At 42.6% G+C, this 25528-nt stretch overlaps 3 protein-coding genes across 3 annotated transcripts in view; 1 reads left to right on the forward strand and 2 right to left on the reverse strand.

Moving 5' to 3' along the window:
* Positions 1 to 11629, forward strand: part of LOC138975780 (lachesin-like) — a 271419-nt gene extending 259790 nt beyond the window's left edge. The window contains exon 8 of the mRNA XM_070348534.1: positions 9464 to 11629. Coding sequence (XP_070204635.1) covers positions 9464 to 9582 — 119 coding nt within the window. The 3' untranslated portion in view covers positions 9583 to 11629. The remainder of the gene's footprint in view (positions 1 to 9463) is intronic.
* Positions 1 to 25528, reverse strand: part of LOC138975798 (uncharacterized) — a 270784-nt gene that overhangs the window by 101319 nt on the left and 143937 nt on the right. The window lies entirely within an intron of this gene.
* Positions 19119 to 25528, reverse strand: part of LOC138975731 (uncharacterized) — a 12546-nt gene continuing 6136 nt past the window's right edge. Inside the window, exon 3 of the mRNA XM_070348484.1 lies at positions 19119 to 20782. Coding sequence (XP_070204585.1) covers positions 20675 to 20782 — 108 coding nt within the window. The 3' untranslated portion in view covers positions 19119 to 20674. The remainder of the gene's footprint in view (positions 20783 to 25528) is intronic.

Below are 25528 nucleotides of genomic sequence, written 5' to 3' on the forward strand. Positions count from 1 at the left end.
TGCGGATACATGCGAGTAATGCCGATCGCATGTGCAGAGATCGGTCGTCCATTGATGGTGTTCATGTGTGTAAAATGGTAGCTGTGGTTCTCAACAGATTTAATTAAATGTACGTTTCAAAGGAAGGATTGTTGAATGGGCAACTTTGACTGGGCTTTTATATTCGTGGTTTCTGAAGGTTTTGTGGTTGTAGCACCTAAATATAAGTGGAAAATAATGGAAAAAGCGAGGTCACGTGACCCGTGGCAAAATCAGCGGTTTTGTGTCGTCTGCTCGATGTCGTTTCAAGGTGTGCTTTGCATGCTGCAACGTTCTCCGGTATTTCGGGTTACAGTTGAGAATTGCCTTTGGCTTCCTTATAAAGAAACGATACCATTACATCAGTTATCACTAACAAGAGGCGAAGCCTTCAAGGCTCCCGTAAGAAATCGACAAACAGTAACACAAACTCAATCACTCCGTCACACATACACACGCACACACACAGTAAGCATAGACACAGTGCAAGAGTGGGAGACGCTAGATCTAGATCTGTCTGTCTGTAGCCTACTCTGCCGTGTGCTGAAACCGAGTAAGTCCACTGACGCTACTTCCGAGAAAAACGACTTTTACTGTTTGATAAAATGTATCAAAAGTGATGATTATCTAGATCAAACCACCGAGATAATAAGATAAATAGCATATATTTACGTTTAAAACCCGATTTTCATAATAATCTGATGGATGGTTTTGGTTTTGTTGGGCAAATTGTGGACTTACTTGGTTTTACCACTTTACCCCCCAATATCAGATCTAACAAAAAATGCGCAGATCTAAGCAAGCGGACTTACTTGGTTTTATCAGAATATTTGGAAGAAGAAGTGTTGTCAAGAGAAATGACAAAACAGTGAAAATAACACTACGAATTTGCACAAGATGGAGAGAGAGAGAGAGAGAGAGAGAGAGAGAGAGAGAGAGAGGGGGGGTGGGTGGGAGAGACTAGACAGGGAGTGAGAGAGAGTGAGAGAGAGAGGAGAGAATGAGAGAGAGGAGACACAGCAGGGGCGGGGGGGGGGGGGGGTGGAGGGAGTAGGATGGAGGGAGTGAGAGAAATAAAGGGAGGGAGGGAGATAGAGAGATGGAAAGAGGGGTGGAGAGAGGGAGAAAGAGAGGGAGGGTAAGGGGGGGAGAGCTATGGAGGGAGAGATAAATGGGGAGGAAGAGGGAGGGATGGAAAGAAATAGTGGGATGGAGGGAGAGAGAGAGGAGGGAGGGAGTGAGAGAAGGGGAGGGAGGGAGATAGTGAGGGAGGAAGAAGAGGGGGGAGAGGAAGTGTGGGAGGGATGGAGTTAGGGAGAGAGAGAGGGGAGGGAGGGAGGGAGGGAAAGAGATAGTGGGATGGAGGGAGGGAGAGAGAGAGGAGGGAGGGAGTAAGAGAGGGGGAAGTGAAGTCAAGTACACAGAGTTCCACAAGTATATCCAGCTCATGATCCACAGGATGGACAAGCAAGTTGCAGAATATCCAGCCTATTCTTCAGCTTTTTACTGTTTTCTTTTCATATTAACAAACTTACATTTTTCTCTGACACTTCAAGGGTTAATTTTGTACGAATGAATTCAAAAATATCTGCGTATACCAGAGTAATTTGCAACTCTAGCTGAACTTTATATTCAAGAACAAAGAAATGTAAGGAAAGAATTCTGTGATAGCACGAGCAATATATATTGTATTAATTGCTGAATTTTTGTAAGTATTTTATTGATGCATTATTTCAGTTGGACGGCAGATTCCAGCACTCTCCTGGACCCTCCCTTTCTGGGCATTGATGGGGAATTTGAACTGCAAGGAGACAAAGCAGCCCTGAAGGACAGTATCTACAACTTTGCCAGTCAGCACATCGAAGCAGTCCAGTGTACTCTACGGCAGCTGATGCCAGACATGTGCAGTGTATTGCGCAGGCAGTTGAATGACTTTCTGGAAGATGGTGTGTATGGTGGACAACCAGTTCCCTTCCCAGATGTCCTCAACCACTGCCCACTGACAAATCTGCTCGGTGAAAACATTTTCGGTGACCTGGGCTATGACATTAACAAGCGGCGCTATGCATCTGTCCACCAGAGGTCGTCAACAAATATGCTGAGCCACAACAGGACAACACTGTGGTTGAAGAAGAAACTGGAGACCCAGTCAATTAGCCATCTTCTTGCCTTCGCTCGAAGGAAAGGGAAGTCTTTGCGACACCACAACCGCCAACAAGAGAAAGCGGTGTTGCTGCGACTGAGGTAGAGGCTCCTGGAAAACAAGGCAAAAAAGGCGGCAAAGGAGGCCAGACAGGCAGCAACCAAAACCGAGCTAATAAGAAAGCTGACGGCTGTTGGTGGCCCCTGTGTCATTGCAGAAGATGTTGATGCTCTGGTGATACGACTGAGAAGAGAAAAGAAATCAACCCTCTTGAACGCATTGAAGGACAAATTCGATACCAGAAAACAGTATTGAATCAGAAGGGCTGCCTTCGACTCACTGGTAGCATTGAGGACCTGACAGCCAGCCTCAAGGCTCATCTGGGCGGCACTAATCTTCCAGCTCCAGATGAAAATTTTAAAAATTTTAAAAAAGCCTTAAAAAATGAAAATTTTCAAACCTGTTTTATTTCTTTGTCTGTGTACATGTGTTTACAGATCTGTCGATGCTGATCATTTTGATGTAAAGTTCATGTTGGTCGGACAGTTAGAAGCTGAAATATATCCTTTTAAAGATTAGAAGTGTTTAAACGGTAAAAATGAACGATTTTCCCAAGTTTGGGTTCTTCAATTCAATTATTTCTTACCCGTAAATTTTGGAGAAAAAAATTGAGCTAAAAGTCTTAGATATGGAGAGGTAATCTGTTCAAAATTAGCTTCATATTTCTTGTTTTGGTTTCACAGTGAGGTTCCAAAGTTGACGATTTCTTATTCTTGAAAAAAGTGAGTTTAAAAGGCCTAAAAGTGCACTTTTCAAATGTACATAACTACTAAACTAATTCACCTACAGAATGCAAATTTACATCACTGTGCTCAGAATAAAAAGATCTACAAGACCATGGGAGTTATAACCTTTAACTCTGGAGTTTGAAAAATCACTTTTGAGTACCTAGTTGTAAGCAACGCTATGTTCGCGGCGAACTGTTCGCAGCGAACTCAATTCTACCCTCTCTACCCACTTTCAAGTAAATGGACCCATCTCTTCGCTGACGGCCGAGTCCATGCATGCATATTAGGGGCGATCATGCGAACAGTCGCTTTGTAGGGGAAGGGCCCCTAATATGGACCACTTTTTGTTTATTGCTGATAACTTGCTTGTTTTCTTGCGAAGAAGTTTCATTTTGTGGTTGGTAGTCCTTCTCTCTTAGTTTAACCGTTAGGCCTAATTAGAGTGAAATAGCTTTGATAGACCTTCAGCAAAAATTAAATACACAACAAATCACAAAAGGTCCATATTAGGAGCCTGGGCGCCCAATATGGACCAGTGAAGCGGCCTTCACGAATCACTGTAAAAAGCCCCCTATACTTCAAAATAACATGATACAACTTAGTGTGCAAGTCAGACTAATTCAAATATGCTTTAGATTTAGCTGTTTCGGGTTGATGAGAGTATTATTTGAAGCACACCAGGAAACTAAAGAAGCTTATCAAAAACAGAGTGAAAATAAGTGAAATTATCAACTTTCACAAAAAAAAGACTATTTGTTATATTTTTTTGAAATCTTGAGGGCTAGTTATAGATAATTTTCAGCAAGCTTCTAAATGAATTAATTAAAATTGCCTTTAGTTTTTATTTTCTTCGATTTGTTGGAGGTGGTCCATATTAGGGGACTCACACATACTTTGAGGTTTTGCTATTATTTTTTGTTTGCAGTAGAAACTCGGGGTACACACTGCTAAAATGTAACAAATACTGTCTTAGCTGTCATATATAGCCATTGTTGTGTTATAAAAGCTTTGGCTGTGGACAGAAACGAGTCCGTTTTAGGCGGCAAATTTAGAGTGAACGCTGCCAAAAGTGAAAAAAAGCGAAAAAGCCTGACGGTTTTGAGGTTTGTGTTTCTGCAACTGTTTTGACATGAGCAACTTATCCAGAGAGGGTGAATAAAGCGAATGAAATTGTTTTTAGCGCTCTAGAGAGAGACAGAGACAGAGACGTAGACAGAGAGACAGGCACAGAGGGACTGAGAGAGACAGACAGACAGAGAGAGAGACAGAGAAAGAGAGAGAGAGAGCAAGCAAGACAGAGAGAGAGACTGCGATAGAGAGAAAGAGACAGAGAGAGAGTCAACTGGCAAGCTTAGTACAGTGCAATAGTTTCTGGCGTGCCACCTCTCAGGTACGTTACAGAATGCTCCCCGCAAACACCCGTTGTCTAGACCATTCTCGGCGAGCGGTCGCCATTGTTACGCTTCAGTGACCCCAGACAATGGTACTCGTACCGAGCGCTTGCTAACGCTCGCGAGCGCCACAACAAAACTATGCGTTGCCTAGAAAACGTTCGCAAACTGCCTATGCAACGCACCCCAGGTGTTTCACCTCTCAGGCACGTTACAGAACGCTCCAAACAAACCCCCGTTGCCTAGACCTTTCTCGGCGAGCGGTCGCTATAGTTACGCTTCAGTGACCCCAGACATTGGTACATTGCTTACGTTCGCGAGCTCCACAACAAAACTATGCGTTGCATAGAAAACGTTTGCTAACGTTCTGTGGTGTTCTGCCTATGCAACGCACCCCAGATGACATTGTGACAACAGCACAATACTGGCATGGCAAACTTTATTTTTGTGTCTATTGATATTCCCTCCTCCTCTTCGCCTGCCCGACCGAAGCCGGGTGGCACAAGAAGCCACAATACAAAGTTGACTACATCTTCTCAGTTAGTGGATCTCACAACAACACACGTCCTGTCCTCTCTCCTCTGTGTCTCTCAAAGTTCTCTTCCACACTCTAACATGTACATACATAATTTAACTTTAGCTAGTCACATACATCCAATCAACATCTTAGTAACCAATAGTAACACAACATTCTAAGATAATAAGCCATTCCATTGGTTAAAGGGCTAAGGGATTAAAACCTTCCAACCGCAGCTGACACGTCTCTATGATCTTTCACTATCAGTATCAAAGGAAATCACATCCTCTTGACAAAACGCCGAAATGTTGATCATTGCTTCAATACTTTGAAGCTGTTGCTTGAATAATAACCAGGTAAAATTAGTATTTCGGTGTTCAGTCAAATGTTAAAGTTTCTACCACAGACATACATACGCACGCACGCACAGACAGACAAAGGTTAGCATCGCATAGGCTACACTTACGTGAGCCAAAAATGGAACGTTCGCGCTGACATTTGTTATCGCTGCGTGCCTCTTTGCTACGGTCACGCTTGGCTGGGCATCGCTGTGGCACCAGAACAATCGCTTAAATATCAAGCGTGTTTACGGGCCTAGCAAATTTGCGTCAGTGCTGATACGCACATAAAACTTTCGCAGTGTGTGTTTCATTCATTTTTCTAAAGACATGCAAAGTCATGACATTTTTTGACGAGTTTAAAAACTTCTTTCCAAAAAGTGCATAACATTTTAACAAATAACTGTAATGGTCCATAATTTCGCCCGAAATATCTCTAGTACGTTGGTAAAATATTCTGGAAGGTTCAAAAACAATCCACCGAGTCATTGCTAAAGTTCAGCCTTTTTTGTCATGATACCCCTAAAAAACAAAGTCCCGTTTTTGACCGCTCTTGCGATCGACACCTGCAGCAGTAGGAATAGCATAGCACACGAAAAACGGAAGGTAGCAAAACTAAACAATCTGTTCAGGGTAGATAATTGGTTTGACTTTCTTCTCGTATGTCAAAGTTGCAAAGTTTTGCCCATTATGATGTTTTGTTGATATTTCATTCGGCCCTTCCGTTTTTGTCTGATCGATTTTGAGGGTACCCTTACTTGAGCGGCGGTCACGTGATTCCTGTTAAAGACATATTTAATCCAAAAGGTGATCCTGAAAGTTAAGTAAACGGCCTCAACTGGCATATAAAGTTTTAATGAAATGACACGGGGACTAACGCTTTAATTTGGGTTTGAAATTTGTTGCAATAATTTTTTGGCCAAGTTTACATGAACTGTTCTACAGACATGCCCCCAAAAAAGCACAAAAGACACGTTCGAACTGCCTAACTGCACAAGGTAAAGGCGTGTTATTTTGTCTCCCTGTTTTGGGGACTTCCGATTTTCCGCGAGGTATTCTCTTAGCTTGGTTATGTCTATATTAAAGGCACAGTCTGCCTCAAACGGTTTACAAAACGATTTAAACCTTCTCACGAAAAAAGCAGTTCTAACCTAATGGAACACACTTGCAATAGCGTTTAACAGCATTAAATGACACAGTTCGTTTTAATGGCTGTTTAGCTTGCGTAAACCACACCAGGGGTGCGTTGCATAGATCGAGCGGACGTTTTGTTCGCGAAGAGACAAAAAGTTTTCATGTGGTACGCAACGCTATGTTCGCGGCGAACTGTTCGCAGCGAACTCAATTCTACCCTCTCAACCCACTTTCAAGTAAATGGACCCATCTCTTCGCTGACGGCCGAGTCCATGCATGCATATGAGTCACTTTCTGCACGCATTCTTCTCTCTGTGATTGTGTGTGGTCGTCAGCCTTTTCAATCATAAGTTCGATCTCGTGAAAAAGCAAAACATACACACACACCATAACACAAACATGCACATACATTCACCGAGAAACACACACACACACACACACACACACAACCTCACACAGCCCCCCCACACACACACACACACACACATCCACGCACACGAACATATACATTCACACACACCACCCTTAACACACACACACACACACACTAACGCAAGCACCCACACACACACACACACACACACACACACACACACACACACACACACACACACAACACACACACGCACTCAAACAAGCTAACACGAACACACACACACCACACAAACACACACACACACACACAATCACACACACACACACACACACAACCTCACACAGCCCCCCCCACACACACACATCCACGCACACGAACATATACATTCACACACACACCACCCTTAACACACACACACACACACACACACACACACTAACGCAAGCACCCACACACACACGCACACACACACGCACACACACACACACAACACACACACGCACTCAAGCTAACACGAACACACACACACCACACACACGCACACACACACATACATACTCACACAATCAAACGCGTGTGCGCGCGCATACAAATACACACAGACACACACACTCACACACACGTACACACACTTACAAACACATACACACATATAAATACACACACACACATGCACACGCGCGCACTTACTCACACACATTAGCATGCACACGCATATATGCACAAGTGCACACACACACACCCACACCCACACACACAAACACACATAAACAAACACACACACACACACACACACACGCACACACACACACACACACACAAACATGCCTTTAGATAAACCCAGACACATACACAGACACACACACACACACACCCAGACGCACACACACCCACACACACGCGCGTACATACACACGCACAACCTTATACACACACACAAACACACACACACATACACACAGGTACTTTACACACACACACACACACACACACACACACACACACACACACACACACACATACACACACACACACACACACACACACACAGAGAGAGAGAGAGAGAGAGAGAGAGAAAAAGAGATGAGGAGGGGAAGAGAGAGCGAAAGGGAGAGAGATAGAAAGAGAGCAAAAAAGATAAGAGAGAGAGGCTTTCATACGGACACAAAGAGAGACAGACAGATTTAGAGAGAGATAGAAAGAAAGAGAAAGACAAAGGGAGAGGGAAGGGAGAAAGAAAGAATGAAAAAGAGAGAGACAGAGACGTAGACCGAGAGACAGGCACAGAGGGACTGAGAGAGAGAGAGAGAGATTCAGAGAAAGAGAGAGAGAGAGAGCAAGCAAGACACAGAGAGAGACTGCGATAGAGAGAAAGAGACAGAGAGAGAGTCAACCAACAAGCTCAGTACAGTGCAATAGTTTCTGGCGTGCCACCTCTCAGGTACGTTACAGAATGCTCCCCGCAAACGCCCGTTGCCTAGACCATTCTCGGCGAGCGGTCGCCATTGTTACGCTTCGGTGACCCCAGACAATGGTACTCGTACCGAGCGCTTGCTAACGCTCGCGAGCGCCACAACAAAACTATGCGTTGCCTAGAAAACGTTCGCAAACGTTCTGTGGCGCTCTGCCTATGCAACGCACCCCAGATTTCGTGGTTTTACCCCTTCTTTTTTACAATTTCGTCGTCAGTTTGTGATTTCTATACGTCTCGCTGTATCTGCAATAGCACGTAATTGTGTACCTCTGAATCTAAAATGCAACAAACGACTGCGAGTTACACGAACTTATCGGCCGCAGTAGACTTCAAAGAAAGCAGCGACATGCAGAAAGTTCGTCTGCTTGAGAAACACGACTTTGCGTGAATGGCTTCCGGGCTCCCTTTTTTAAAGTTTTAAAATCTTCGAGTTGTACTGATCTTGCCTTGATGAAAAAAGAATTCTTTTAAAATTTAAGAATGTTTGTGTTACAAGCTGTCAAATTTATTATTTATACTTAAAGTTAGTTCTAGCACCAAAACGAGGCGTCCGATTGTGGCCACGCAAAAATAAATTCTTTGAAAAATGCTCGCTCTTTACGGAGGGCACCTAGGATGTTCTCAAGCGGTGAGTGTTTAAACGAAAGGGTGTTTGTACTGTGTGTAAAAAGCCTGACAGTGTCTGTGACCAGAAACGGATGGTTTACGGGAAGTTGAGAGTGCCTTTAAAAACATATGAATGTTATATTTGAATTACAAACAAGCGTAGAAAGTTAAAAAGCAGGTTGAAATGCAGTCGCTACTGCGCTTTTCTGGCTTGTCACTTTCAGCATGCTTTGCACGTGAACGTGTCAGCGGTTTTGACAAAGCTATGTTGTCTTGGTGAAAAAAATGCTTGTGCGTAGGATATGCGCTGAAATGGCTGCGATCTGCTGGTCGATGTGAATGGGTGATGTATTGTGTAAAAAATTCCATCTCACACAGCATAAATAGATCCCTGCGCCTTGAGTCTGGAGATACGCGCGCGATATAAGACTTCATATAATAATAATATTCATTTTGTGACTTCGACAGATAATTTCGCTTTACGCGACTTGTTTTCCTTTGGTAACAATACTAGAAAAACTACAACTCATGTCTCGTTCTTGTAAAAATACGAATACTGTCATACAGTGAAGGATTGTCAAAAGATCTACAGGTTGTTTATTTCTTAGCAATGCATGTGTGTGTGCAGCGAATATGAAGATTTTGCAATACGATTTTTTGTTGTTGGTATGTTTGCAGGGACCTCAGCAACCAGTAGGAATTCCACAGAGAATTCAAGTCAAGGTCGTCGAGTGTCTTCACAAGCGCACATGATTTTCATCGTTGTGTTTTCGTACTGTGTCACTCAGGTCCACTAGCATTCGTAAAATTGCGGGTGTTTGTTTCTGTGTGTGCGCGCCATTTTGAGCTCAGAGATTCACCGATTTTGTATCACACTGTCGAAGAATGAAAGCCGTTACTAACTCCTTGCTTCATTTTTCAACGGAACATGTGCATGCGTGGTGGGAATGCGAGTCAGGTGAACTCTTTAGCCAAGAAAATCAAACCAAAAAGGTTTGTGAGCCTTGCAGGATGTTCCAACAGAACTGTTACATTTTGTCCGCTGCCTTCGACTTGTCGAGTTGTATGAGTTGCATGATTTGTTTTAAAACTTTGTATGACTAGATGATGATGCACAGTTTTAGATAGTAAAAGTGCACAGTGTACATAAAAAACATAGGTGTTCAATCATCCTTTCGAATAAACTAACACAAAAGGTATGCAAATAATGTTTGCCATTTGACTTTTGTGCGACAAATAGATTGAGTGGGTGAGTGAATTCAACATTTCTCTTAGCTTATTCTTACATGACAACATGGCAGTGAGCCTTTGAGTTGCAATGAAGACAAAATCTGAAGCGCTTATGAACTTATTGAACTTTGAAGCAGACAGGGTCACGTGGATACTGCAGTTTATGGTCCAAAGACATCTGCACGAAGCACCCCCAGCTGCTTCCTTGTGTTGGAGGGCTAAGTAAGAGACAGAAGGAGAAGTGAAGTTGACTTGTACTAAGTGGGAGGATCAGCAGCCATGCATCTGCTTCTCCCTTCCTCGTGAATATCTACTGAACAAGTGCAGACAACTGCACATGTATTGCTTTGATCAGAAAAAAAATATCACATAACTTACTGAGCGTGACTTTCATGACAACTAAGGGCAGCATTTCTTCTAAAAAAAATCGGAGGAGCCTGCTTTGTGTGTGTTGCCGAAGAATATAAATACATTTTTCATGTGCCTGAGGTGAGCCATGTATCAGTTTCAGTGTTGGAAAAAACACCAGCAAGTAGAACCTGTGAAAGGAAAATTGTACCTGTGAGTAATATAACTTGTGTAGCTGGAAGGACGTGTTTCCGACGTGAAAGCAACTCTCAGGGTTAGTGGACCTGTGCAGTAAGAATGAAGAAACTGCTACATGTAAGACAATCTTTTTTTGCGAAGCTGAGACGCAACAAGGTTTTTGAAGGTCTTGTTTGAGAACCAAAATGTTTGGAGTCTCCTCCAAATGACAAAAGTAACAGAGACTGGGAAAAAATACAAATTGATTTGGCGGTTGGCAAAGTCCTGATCGCTCATCTATCATGTGATTCAGTTGAGATCAGTTTAGGACTTTCCATCCCCAATCACTTTCTCTTTATTGCGAACAAGATTGTTTATTTCTGATGCTTGTGCGTGTCCTATCGCAGAGTTTCAGGAATATGATGACTGTAACAGCCAATTCGTTTTACCTAAGTCATGTCACAGTTGTTTGAACTACCATGCACAAGCTTTGCGCCCCGAACATTGCCAGGTGGTTTCTGTTCACTGTAGTTTTGCCAGAATCTAGTACATTAAATGGCTGTGCGTCAGAATGAGTGTGCCAGTGCCCTTAACTGTTGTTAACTGCCCTTAGTGTATGTCGTTGTGTCATTAGTCCGAGCATTTATATTGCAACTCCCATTTTTTTAACAATGTTTTATTTAACCATTAATTGGTATAATGCATAAAGAGCATATTCATGGAATGAGAGCATTTTTCCACTTGAACGCTTACTGTGAACCCACAGGCATAGTCCGTTCTGTGCACGATGAATTCTTTGCTGAATTAATGTTGCATATGTTCACACTGGTATTGGTTACGAAATTAATTCACCGACAACACTACCCCCAAATTTTCCACTTTTTTTGCATTAAGAAGCCTTTGGACATTTAACCTTCTATGGGGTACCATAACTTCAGCAAGTGCACACCCTTTATGTAACCTTGATGATTGAAGTTTCGGATAGGAGACAAATAAGTAATGTATAAAATGAACACCTTCTTAAAGCAATGTTTCAGAAGGCAGAATAAAAACCATATCATTAGGCAGTTGAATAAAACAACAAAAGAGTGAATGCGTGTGCGTGTTCAGTCGTAAATTTTTTTTTTTTTACAGATTTTTCAGTAAAATGTGTCAATACAAAAATTGAAAGTCATCGTTCACCTAGAGAACATTAAGAGACTGTCGAGACCTGTGTAATATTTATTTTGGTCACAAATGTTACATATATTTAGCTCATTGTCAGTTGTTTCACATTGTTTGTGGTAACTTATAAATTTTTCTGCAATGCAGCCACCTGTCAGGAAGTTTAAAACAAATATTTTTGTTAGATAACTGCAAGCTGAAAAGTATGGATTTTGGACAATACCGTATATGCAAGATCTCAAAAGTCAATGCACGATTAAAAGAAACAAGTTCCCATTGGATAGGATTGAAGAAGAATTGCTTCCACTCATGCATCTGGTGATGTTGGTAAAAATGTGTAACATTATTTCTCCTCTGCATTACATGTAGGATTTGTCAAACAAATTCAACATGGAACTAGCTTACCAGTAAGCAGCGCAATCTAAACTCAGAGGCAAAAGAAACGCAAATGCTGCAGTGAAGATGGGTTACCCATGTATTTTAATGTCGAATTAATTATTTCGGGTTAACAATAACAAGGAAACGAATTGACCGATACAAAAACCATACGGAAAAGTGTATTGGGATGAGAGCATGACGTGCCATGTTCCACTGAACACTGTTTGAAGAATGTTGAAAGTCAATAGCGTGTTGCTCCTCCTTGGGCGTTGATGACTGGGGCGCACCTCCGGTACATGGAGAGGACGAGGTGATTAATTTGCTGCTGAGGGACCTGAGCCCACACCTGGGTCACGGCAGCACGCAGTTCTGCTGCTGTGCAGTGTCTCCGGGCAAGGGCATTAATTCTTCTTTGCATGATGTCCCAAAAGTGTTCGATTGGGTTGAGATCCGGAGATCGAGCAGGATGAGGCAGAATGTTCACGCTGTTGTGACGCAACCTGTCCTCGGTAGCACGTGCAGTATGGGGACGGGCATTGTCTTGCTGGAACAGGCAGTTCCGGTACCTCTGGACAAATGGAACCACATAGGGACGCAGGACTTGATTGATGTAGCGGTCTGCATTGACACCATTCCCACGACCTTGGCCGACGTTCTGAAAGACGACAGGTCCCACTCGCTAATTGACACCAATGGCGCCCCATATCATGACGCTGGCACCTCCCCATCGATCATGCTGCAGGATGTTATTGTTAGCAAACCGCTGTCCAGGTCTTCGCCAGATCCGGACACGCCCATCGCAAGGTTCCAGGCAAAAACGCTTCTCGTCCGAAAAAAAGAACCCTCCGCCAGTCCCGATGGCGCCAGTGGGCATGCTGCTGGGCCCAGACTAGACGATCCAGGCGATGCTGAGCTGTCAAGACAGGACGTCGAGCAGGACGCCGATTACCAGGTTCTGCCCACCAAGGCGTCGGCGTAGAGTTCTGGCACTGAAGGGTTGTCCATGCACCCCAAATGTGTTACGGGCTGTGTTGGCGGCAGTTTCGAATGCATCTCGCTGGTGTTGATGGACAAGATGGTGATCTTGTCGGGCTGTTGTTACCCGGGGTCTGCCACGTCCTGGTAAGTCGCAGGTACTGTTAGTGGCATGAAAACGTTGCTGCAGGCGATAAATCGTGGTGACATTTACTCCAAATGCCCTAGCAACTTGCTGAACTGATTGTCTGGCATCAAGTCTCCCGATCGCCTGTTGGCGCTGATCTGGTGATAGTCTCGGCATCGCGCCTGTGTCGCAGAAATGAATGTTGTAACAGTTTTGTGAGTACGGTACAGCTTGCCTGAACATTCTGAACACGAAAAGCTGCTTTTCCACATTGTGCATGTGCTGAAAGTGGTCCCCATGACGGTTTGGGATCCCCGTCAACAAGACCTCACGTGTGACCCAGATAACGGCAAACACGGTTCTGACAAGATAAGACCGCTAAAACAACACGTGCAGAACATGCTAGTATCATTATTTTCTTTTTATTTCAAGTCCATAAAGGTTTGATTAACGCATCCTTTATTTGCGTTTCTTTTGCCTCCGAGTTTATATGTAAAAATACAGCAATAATTATAACAAGTTTGAACGAAAGTCTGTTCTATAGACTAAGAGCTGTAACGACTGACTTTGTTTTAAACAAGACTTCTTAATTAATCGGTGAAAAATGGCTCAACAAAAACGATTAACTAACTGCCGTGCTCTGTGAGCTTTCACTGATTCTCACAAAAATATTTGTAATATGCTCTTGCCAGCCTAAAACAAAAAATGTACTAAGGAGGACTAAAAAAAAAAGGACTCTCATTACATTTTTTTTTTATCCACCTTAGATGGTCTCCGGGCGGGGATGTAGCTCAGTCGGTAGCGCGCTGGATTTGTATCCAGTTGGCCGCTGTCAGCGTGAGTTCGTCCCCACGTTCGGCGAGAGATTTATTTCTCAGAGTCGACTTTGTGTGCAGACTCTCCTCGGCAATGTAATTTCTCTTTTAGAGATTAATAAAGTTATTGTATTGTATTGTATTGTATTGTGTCCGTACACGCAAGCACAAGACCAAGTGCGCACGAAAAAGATCCTGTAATCCATGTCAGAGTTCGGTGGGTTATAGAAACACGAAAATACCCAGCATGCTTCCTCCTAAAACGGCGTATGGCTGCCTGAATGGCGGGGTAAAAAACGGTCATACACGTAAAATTCCACTCGTGCAAAAAACACGAGTGTACGTGGGAGTTTCAGCCCACGAACGAAGAAGAAGAAGAAGATGGTCTCCTAGATGCGTTCTATTTAAATACCTTGGTCACATATAACATCATGTAATCTTGTTCTATTCGAAGACACATACGTTTTCAAGTGCCCTCATACATACTCACTACGAATGCAAAGATTCACACTAAATTGCACATCTATGCGCATGTGAACTTGCGGGTTAACACACACTCACACACATGGAAAACAAACTAGTGAATGTTATCACTTATGTGAATGTGTTAGCTGCAGTTTAGTTGGAGTCTTCAGAAAAATTATCATTTTTAATATCACTTTTATCATTATGATTCTTATAATTGTTTATTTATTCTTCAATGTCTTCAGGTCACTTAACGATATCAGCCCTTTCGTATAAGCCAATGAAGCACGGCATCACAGATCTGTACAGGCTTTTATATGTCATAAGAGTATCATTTTATATGAACACAAACCCCAAACCCCAAAACCTCGGTCTTACAGTGACGATTTTATGTTCATTTTTATTGTAGGTGACACCTATTTCAGCCTGCAAAATTCATTCAGCAAAAACAATCCTACTCTGCGCAGGAAGTAGCGAGGCTGTTGTTGGTGGTGGTGGGAGTGGTGTTGTTGTTATTGTTATTGGTGGTGGTGGTGTTGATGTTGTTGAAGTGGTGGGGGTTATGGTTGTTTGTGTCCGCATGAATGGATGATTTTATCACTTGTCAAGTCCTTGGCAAGTAAGAGGCAGTGTTCATAATAGCTTCCACGATCTTTAAGACTGTGGCGGTGTAACAGGCCATTTTGACACATAGTCAGTTTTGACCGGGAGGTCATTCTGGGCTCGCCTATTTTGACCCCACCTAGTTAATTTTGACCCCCCCCCCCCTTCACACTTCTAGGTACATTGGTACATTAGGACCTTTGAAAGCGAAATTTATGCATATATGTATGCATCTATGTATCTCCACTGGTTTGGGGATAAACTCCCGTTCAAAATAAGCTGGCCCAGAATGACCCAACGGATAAAACTGACTAGGCCAATCAATTTTGAACTCCCCTTCAACTTTCAAGAATATGTACTTTAGGACCTTTTAAAACATAGTACCAACAAATAGTAAACATTCAAATTACCATTCATTATAAATAAATTTTAATTCTTATTACGATGACAATGGAATACAAAGGTTACATTCTGTCTACGAGTAGGAGTCACTAGCCCCATTAGACCAGAGCTAATCCTGATTTCAACAACGTTAAAGAGCAGAGAGTAAAATTCCCTTTCCCCTGGATAAGATGCCAGTCTATTGCACGGTTAACCCCCAACATGTTGCTGGTACCTATCTATACACCAAACAGTAAACCGTAGTATTTAATATTGATATTGTATATCTTTACATCATTATCCTGTATTTGTGGATGACTACAGTGGTCTTTGCAAGCTATCGACGTGAAATCAAAAGTCGAAGCTAGCCGCAGTAATCATATGTGCGGTTTCGGAAAATGCATTTGCACATTGCTAAGGTCAACATAATGAGCAAAAACATACATCACCCATCTAAGACTTAAAAATGTGTTTCTCGACGACTCTCATATTTATCATTATTTTGTGGGAATAGGTAAAAGGAGTTTTATTGTTAACGTCAGACAACTTTGGGTAAAACTAATTCCAAACAGCGACATTGAAGTGAATGAGTTGCCGGTTTGAACAACAACACCCAGGCACAGTATGACGCAGCACTCCTCAGTCTAGAGAAAAAAGTCGGAGGCAGAACGGGAAATACCTTTTTCCAACGCTCAAGCTAAGTGATGCCAGAGACTGGATGTGATGAGATGAAGGGAAGCCCCAGAACTGTCCTAGCGATGTCAAAAGTAACTTTTTGTGTGTATCAATTCATGTATTGTAACTTTTATACCACGACCTGTCACGATTTTGATGTTTATGTAATAACAAAAGATGCTTAAAATGATAATGTACGCATTATCTGTTCACATACTATTATTCAATTTTCAACCGTTTAGGCGCACCATGAACAAAAATAGGACAAATGAAACGCGTTGTCGTTTAATCGGTACACTTTATAAAATCCACAACAACAACAAACAAGAAGGGCAAAGCCCATACGACTCACATGCTTACATAGCAATGACATCATACACTAAGAACTGCTTTACACATTTTTCCTACCAAAATACATGTGACCTTGACCCAAGGTCAAGGTCATCCAAGGTCATGCAACACAAAGCTGTTAATTCAAGACATAGGAAGTACAATGGTGCTTATTGGCTCTTTCTACCATGAGATATGGTCACTTTTAGTGGTTCACTACCTTATTTTGGTCACATTTCATAAGGGTCAAAGTGACCTTGACCTTGATCATATGTGACCAAATGTGTCTCATGATGAAAGCATAACATGTGCCCCACATAATTTTTAAGTTTGAAACAGTTATCTTCCATAGTTCAGGGTCAAGGTCACTTCAAAATATGTATACAATCCAACTTTGAAGAGCTCCTGTGACCTTGACCTTGAAGCAAGGTAAACAAAACTGGTATCAAAAGATGGGGCTTACTTTGCCCTATATATCATATATAGGTGAGGTATTGAATCTCAAAAACTTCAGAGAAAATGGGAAAAATGTGAAAAATAGCTGTTTTTTAGGCAACATTTATGGCCCCTGCGACCTTGACCTTGAAGCAAGGTCAAGATGCTATGTATGTTTTTTGGGGCCTTGTCATCATACACCATCTTGCCAAATTTGGTACTGATAGACTGAATAGCGTCCAAGAAATATCCAACGTTAAAGTTTTCCGGACGGACGTCCGGACGGACGGACGGACGGACGGACGGACGGACGGACGGACGACTCGGGTGAGTACATAGACTCACTTTTGCTTCGCATGTGAGTCAAAAATGCAATAGCAATCAACAATTTTGTACAACAATGAGAGCAGATGTTGTTGTATCTTTTGTCTTCAATACTTTTCTTTAAATCATTCATAGTTTAGGCTAGAAAAAAGACAATTTGTCATGTTTTTGGCGATTTTTTTGTCAGAAATCTAAAATAGCCCATTTATTCCAAGGTTATCAATATTTTTCTACAAATATGAGAACAAATATTGTTCACATTGATGTTGTGCATCTTTCTTAATCAATACTTGTCTTCTATCTTCAACGGTTGAGGCTCTGGGCGAGTAAGGGGTAAACTCTCTGTTGCGCCCCGAAATTGAGGGTACCAGGGACATTATTTTGAGATGGCCAGATAGCTGACCATCTAGAAACGACAATTAAAAAGATATCTCACGAGGGTGCTAGTAAGAACTTCTCCACACCGGACTACAGTAGGAATAGCTAGCATAGCACACGAAATACGTAAGCTAGCTAAACAAACAAACCTTTTCAGGGTAGATAATTGATTTGACTTTCTTCTCATATGTAAATGTTGCAAAGTTTTGCCTATTGTGATTTTTTATCGATTTTTTAATTGGGCTCTTCCCATTTTGTTAGGTCGATTTTGAGGGTACCTTTATTTGAGCGGCGGACATGTGATCCCTGTAAAAGATATCTTTAATCCAAAAAGTGATCCTGATAGTCAAGTGAACTGGCATATCAAGTTTTAATGAAATTACACGGGAATTAATGCTTTAATTTGGGTGCAAAATTTGTTGCAATAATTTTTTGGCCAAGTTGATGTATATGCATAAATATGTAGATGCACAATTTTTGATGGAAAAATGATTTTTTGAAAAACATCAACAAACACAACTTATTTACAATTAAAAAAAAAAAAACGCCAGTTAGTTTTGTCCTCCCTTTTAACCTTGAAGAATAAGTACATTTGGACTTTTGTTTTTACAATACATTTGAGTTCTTCAGCACTGGTTACAGAAAGGGGAAAAACTGGTCAAAATTTAAATCTCTAGTTTTGTTTTTCAAATATAGCTTTTCATAAAGCTGATTTACAAAAGAAAAAATCACTGGTTCACATGGTTCTTACATAATCTAACTTTTAAAGCTGGTAACCACGAGCGGTGTGTCTGTGTGTATTTTTGTATGATGACGATAGGATCCGAAACGGCTGCACGGACTGAGACGGGAATTGCAGAGAATGTTCTTTGCCACTCGAGTGTCATCGTGTACTTTTGAAATTTGCTATTTCAAAAGGGTTGCAACCAATTAAACATCTGACCTCGAATTCCTAGTGCAAATAACTTTCTCAGAAGACCTTTGTGCCAGACTCTGTCAAATGCTTTGGAAATGTCGAAAAAGATTGCCTGGACAGTAATGTTGTCGTCGAGTGACTTGCAAAAGTCGTTATAAAGGCATGTTAACTGGTACACAGTGGAGTCACCGGGAATAAAACCAGACTGGGAAGGTGTAATTATGTTATTCGATACAAAATAATCAAACACATGTTTCTGAACACATTTTTCAAGAACTTTACCAACGCAGCTTAAGAGTGAGATGGGACGATAATTTGAACAGTCTCCTTTATCCCCCTTTTTAAATATCGGTGTTATGTGTGCTGTTTTCCATATGCTTGGAAATACACCCTCATTTAATGATCTAGTAAATAAAACCTAAATTGTTCTCAAGCGGTGAGTGTTTAAATGAAAAGGTGTTTGTACTGTGCCTGACAGTATCTGTTATGGTTTACGGGAGGCTTAGGGTTGTGATTCTTGAGTAAGTACTATGAAGCCAAACGCATACGTCCCCCCTCCCTTAACACATACATACACACTATGAACACAAATACACACACACAGACACATCGTCATCGATACACATGTACTCACACATAAATAAGCAGACAAACGAACAAAGAAAGTCCCTAAGATGTGCAGGTTCGCTTCGCAGTGCTGAAATAGACGCCCACTGTCACTTTGAAGATCGTTGTCTCAACCTGCAATAATGTAACGCTTTGGCGAATAGTTCTAATGAAATGGTCATGTTGAGAAATGAATTTCCTGCACATTTGTCTTAACCTGGTTGAAAAATATGCATTTTTACGAATTTTGTAGCGGCCCGAAGTGACATGTTTGCCTGAGCTTTTTCAAACAGCCCTTTTTAATAACGTCTAAGTGATTTATGTTCATTTTTGTAATTATGTTACACTTTGGCAAATAATTCTATTTAAATGATCATGTTAAGAGATTAATTTCCTCCACAACTGTCTTTACCTGGTGAAAAAATATGCATTATTACGATTTTAGTAGCTTGTCCAAGTGACATGTTCGCCTACAATCATGACTCGCTTGACCCATACCCTTTATGAAAAGATAAAAAAAAAAAGAAAACGATTAAATAATATGCACTAATCGCACAGCCAGTAAAATATCCTCAACGAATCGGTCTTCCTTTTTTACGTACCTTATGTGGTTCATATTTTACGACAATTTGAAAATGACAAAAAATCACTTGCAACAGTGGGCGCGAATGAGTTGCGTTTCTTTCGCCGGGTACTGTACGTGAAATCTGCTGGCAAAGGGAGGTACCCCGCTTTTCAAAAGGCACAGCTCAATCATCTGGCATCACAATATGTTCAGTACCACGTGCAACCTCCGTCTGAGGCAAGGCACTCCATGCATCGTCGCCTCATGGACTCGACCAAAGTCCCCAGGGTCCTCCGAGGGATTATTATCCATTCCTGCAAGAGTAGCTAGCTCACCAAGCTGAGCCACATTTCCGGGGTGGTTGTCTCTCACGCGTCGGCCCAGGACGTCCCAGAGATGTTCTATTGGTGCCAGATCAGAGATGCAGTGAGATGCAGTGGCTGGCCACTGCATGCGCTGAACGCCCTGCTAGACAGTGGAAAGTTAAATTTAATCAAAGTAAAACAAAACTTCTGAATATAAGCAGGAAAAGAAATCCAGATTACATCCCTTTAAACTTCGGTGGCACAATTTTACAAGAAACTGAAAGTCATAAATATCTTGGTATTATTATTCAGCATAACGGTAAGTGGGAGTGTCAAACTCCCTTGGCCTTCGATCAGTAATTAAAAAGTGTACTGACAAAGAAGCTCATTCAAGTCATGGTAGGTCGAAAAGCCCATTTGGCATCGACGTGAAACAAAAATGTAAGGAAAAAGATACACGCATTTACTCTTCATTTATAAACATTCAATGAATGGGGAAAAAAGCAATGCAATGGATGACTGTCTAAAGTGTCTTATCTTCTATGAAGCGCCACCTCCAGCCATAAGGAGTTTAAGAATTCATGATGTTGATTCGAGTCGTCTTGAGTAGATTAGTGGACTCGGTTGAACTTGAAGAACATCTTTTCCTCTTCCTGGGATGATTGGCGATGGACAGCAAACACTTTTGACGATCAATAAATGATGGTGATGGGATCCACAGAGAAGTGGTATGTTAGGACATCAACGAAGAATCCTCTTGGGAAAGACGTGCCCATGAGGTGTAGAAGCAAAGCGACGAACTGCAACCATAGCAATTTACGTCCACGATAACAAACTTTGTCAGGACAGGAAACAACCCGCTTGCTAAAGGACAGCCCAATTGCAACCTCAACCCGTTCATGTAAGTTTGTGGACAACTCAACCTTGACCCCTTGGAACCCTACAACACCACCCGCCAAACATCAATAATGGCAAACACAGACAGTTAATCTGTCTGAAAAACATTGAACCAGATAAGGGAATAAATCAGCGCCTCCGCCGACGCTAACTAGTGATACTCAATTCAACAATTATAATAATTTGCCCCGTGGCTTGTCCTTCATAAGCCTACTGTTCAAAACCCCACTGCAACTTAAATCTTACGTCGACATTATGAAACATCTACATACATATGAATAAAACGCTATCCTAGTAATGTGACAACCATATTGAATAACCGATTCTGCAACGGCTTCCACTACCATGACAACTACGCTCGCGATGACAACTGCGTAATGGCAACGCATGCAACTGCTCACCTTAATCGCGAACAGACCGAAATAACAATACAACGTGACATAAAGAAAGAGATGATCGATGTGACCAATGTGTAAGAAAGAAGACGAACACCCAACAGCGCACGACTTTGTTGCTCTCTTTCAATCTTACCCCATCGCCATCGGTCCATGAATTGATTCGGATTCATCGTTGACTATTGTTGCCCAAGGATTACGTCTGAATGACCCATGTCTGCCCAACCCCTCGTCCTTCAGCCGCACTGGTTTAACTTGGAGATCCGACGAGAGGCGACAGACATGTCATCTTGAGCAAACAGCCTAGAACCGAATAACCACTGTCCAAGCCTTGACGTAAACATCAATTATTGACGTCACAAGTACCACAACTTGACGTCATACATTGTACGTGAGAAAAGTCTTAAAACACAATTTGGAACAAGCACTTGCTTGTGACAGGGAGTTACATATTAAATCTGTTATAGCAAAATGCCGTACACTAGGAGCTTGCTTACGATCTTATAAATATAGACTGGGCAGAAAAGCTTTAGAAATAATGTACAAATCCTTCATATTGCCACATTTTGATTATGCTGATGTTCTCTGGGATAACTGCCCTAAAAAGTTAGCCACCGAGCTCGAAAGTATTCACTTAGATGCAATTCGAGGCATTGTTGGAGCAGTCCGCGGCACAAGCCACCAAAAATTGTACGATGAGTCAGGCTGTATTTCATTACTAGAGAGGCGTAAACGTCATAAATTGATATCATTTCACAAGATGCGATATTGCCACCATTGATATCAACTAACAACCCATATCACCGGCGCAGACCTCTCGACAGGAAAGTTCCATCGTTTAAAACTGAATTATACAGAAACTTATTTCTCCCATCTACTACACAACTCTGGAATTCTTTACCAGACTACACTGCTCAAAATAAGTCAAGGACCAAAACTCCAAACACAAATTGCGCAAAAACCGATCAACCAAAAACATGGAACTTGTAATATGTTGTGGTCAAATCATTCAACAACAATCATGCCAAAGTGCATTGAATTCCATTCATAAACAATTGAGTTACTCTCTTTGATAGAAAGTAATCAATAATACTATGTAAAGTAAAAATGTGGTCGAGGGTTGAATGACCTGCTCGAAAACCAGCTTGTTCTTCACCAATGACTGAATACTCATCAAAATAATCAGTTAGCCTATTATTCAGAACACTGGTAAATAACTTTCCAAAGCAGCTCGTCAGGGTTATACCTCTGTAATTTGCTGGGTCTTCAGCATCTCCCTTTTGCTTATACAAGGGGCGTAAAAGTCCAACAGACCATTCGTCGGGCATGTGTCCAGAACAAAGAATTACATTAAACAGCTTTGTATATACACTGCTCAAAATAAGTCAAGGACCAAAACTCCAAACACAAATTGCGCAAAAACCGATCAACCAAAAACATGGAACTTGTAATATGTTGTGGTCAAATCATTCAACAACAATCATGCCAAAGTGCATTGAATTCCATTTATAAACAATTGAGTTACTGTCTCTTAAGTGAAGGGGGGGTCAAAATCAAAAGTCGCAAGTCTTTGCAGATTGTCAATTCCAATGTTTCACCGGTTCCCAAAGTTCAATAATGGGTATAACCCCCACGATTCTGGCGGCACTCGTTGCAGCGACCCCTCATTGAGTGGACAATGTTTGCCAGATCAGCCTGGGGAATGGCCTGCCACTCTTGCTGAAAAAGAACGAGCAGCTGTTGGAGGTTTGCAGGTGGAGCATGATTCTCGCGAACACGACGGCCCAACATGTCCCACGCATGCTCGATAGGGTTCATGTCGGGACTGTTGGCTGGCCAATCCATCCTGTTGATCTGTACCTGCTGCAGGAAGGCGTCCACAAGCCGTGCTCGATGTGGGGGAGCATTATCGTCATGTAGCACTGCATGGGGCCCAATCTGACGCAGCATGGGCAGGACTTGGGGCCTGAGGATCTGGTCCCTGTAGACAAGGGCATTCAAGTTGCCCCGTACATGGTACAGTGGGGTCCTGTGGTGCTCGCTGATCCCAGCCCACACCATCACTGACCCTCCCCGGTAGGCTCTTCTCTCCCTCACGCATGCAGGGACCATGCGTTCTCCTGGACGCCTCCAGACCCTGGTCCTACCATCATCATGCTCCAGACTGAATCGAGATTCATCGGAAAACAGTACCTGGGCCCACTGCTGTCGATTCCATCTCAAATGGCGGGTGGACCAGGCCAGTCTTGCCATCATGTGACGTGGCGTCAGTAAAATGCGGCCAAGTTGACGCCTTGCGTGCAGCGTCTGGTCATGAAGGCGGTTGCGGACGGTCTGCTCGTTGATGTCAGTGTTGGCTGCCACCCCAAGCCTTCGTCTGACGGTGCTGGCAGTGGTCGTCCTGGTCTGCAACGCCTGGCGTGTGATGTAGCGGTCTTGACGTTGTGTGGTGCTTCGAGGGCGCCCAGACCGGGGTCTGGTTTCCACACTTCCAGTGGCCAGAAAGCGCTGCCGCAGCCTCACAATGATGGAATGGGAGCAGCCAAGTCTTGCAGCAATCTCTTGGAGCCGGATACCCTCTTGAACCCAGGCTAGAGCTCGTCCGCGGTCGACAAGGTTCAGATGAAGTCTTGGGGGCATGGTTGTTTGGTGGCCTGCTGTGATTTTGCCTAGGCTTATAAAGCATTTCTGTTGACGACAGTTCACTCTCAGAGGACCAATGGTTCACGTGAAAAAGATTGATTGGGGCAAAATCACCTGTGCTGAGCTCTGCAGGAGGGTTACTTTCACGTGCGTTTTTCGCAATATTGCGGATTCTTTGCTCGACTGCACAGAGATACAGGCAAAGTCTGAGTACCGGTTTTTGCTGTCACAGCAAAGGCAGGGAAGCTGTCAAGACGACCACAAAGCGTAGTGGGTCATTGTCGCCGATTTGTGTGATTTTTGCACAATCAACGTTGGGATCGAAAAATGGCTTTTGGTCCTTAACTTTTTTTGGGCAGTGTATATAAAACTTAGTGACTCCCTAAGTGAATTTAAGCACTTTTTGTCAAAAAACGATTTAAGTCCGCCGTGTTATTTATTCTGGAGATCGCATGTCACAAATAATTCACTGTAAGCTCAGGTTATATATAAGTGATCTCAATAACGATCTAGTGAGACGTCACGTTGCTACAGATGCATCTTGTGACTGCAGATTCCCGTCCGAATCCGTAAAACACTTCATATTCGATTGTCCAAATTATCGCGAAGCACGTCAAGAAACTATACATACCCTCCCTAATCACATAATTCACCTCCCCCACCTTTTAAACGGAGACAGACAGTATTCTTTAGATTTGAACAGGAACATTTTTTCCACCGTACACTCGTTCAGGCCGCTTTGGGCAAACCAGAATAAATGCTCTAAAAGCTCTACTTTAACTTCTGCACATCTCCTTCCCATCCCTCTTTTTATTCATCTTCTTTCCCTCCTTCCTTCCTTTTACTGTATTTCTTTATAATCATTATGCAACGTTTATTACGTTATTAATATATTTGGTTTATTGAGACAAATTGTTTAGCCGTTACCGCCTTATATGTTGTACTGTCATGCAGGAACACCACACTATAAGCTTCTAAACTACTCACAAAAAGTTAGGGAACACCCTTCATTTTCATGTGTTTTTGCAAATCGATGCTATTGTCAAAACTTTGCAAGCTACAACGCTGATCTTTTAGAGTGGACTCCTGCCTTTGTTGTACAGGCTTGGTGTGCTGCACGTGCTACTCGGGCGTCAGTGGCTGAGCGTTGAAAATTGGTGAAAAGTTGGAAAATGTTACCGTTTTATGCTGACTCACCATTTTTTCTATAGCGTGTTTCTGACAAAATGATGCACTGCACGTGGAAGCTTGATGCCTTGACTGTGAACATTGGTCACTTGTTACTCAATAAAAGCCAGGGCCTGGGCGGACCAGGGCACAACATCACGATGGTCGGACGACAGAAGTTAAGCCTGCTGGACAGAGGAAGAGCCATAGGCTGGTTCCAAGACGGTGTTGGCGTACGGGAGATTGCCAGAAGGCTTCTGGTTTCCCCCTCCGTCATCACAAGACTGCGACAGCGCTTCCAGGCCACTGGACTAGTTCAAGATAGGCCTCGTCCAGGCAGACGAAAGAAGACCACAGCAAGAGAAGATCGTTTCATCACAAGACAGGCCCAGACAGTGCGAACTTCCACTGCAAACCGTATCAGAAGGCAATTACGGGCTGCTA

Source organism: Littorina saxatilis, linkage group LG1, assembly GCF_037325665.1.
Source record: "Littorina saxatilis isolate snail1 linkage group LG1, US_GU_Lsax_2.0, whole genome shotgun sequence".
Taxonomy (NCBI): Eukaryota; Metazoa; Mollusca; class Gastropoda; order Littorinimorpha; family Littorinidae; genus Littorina; species Littorina saxatilis.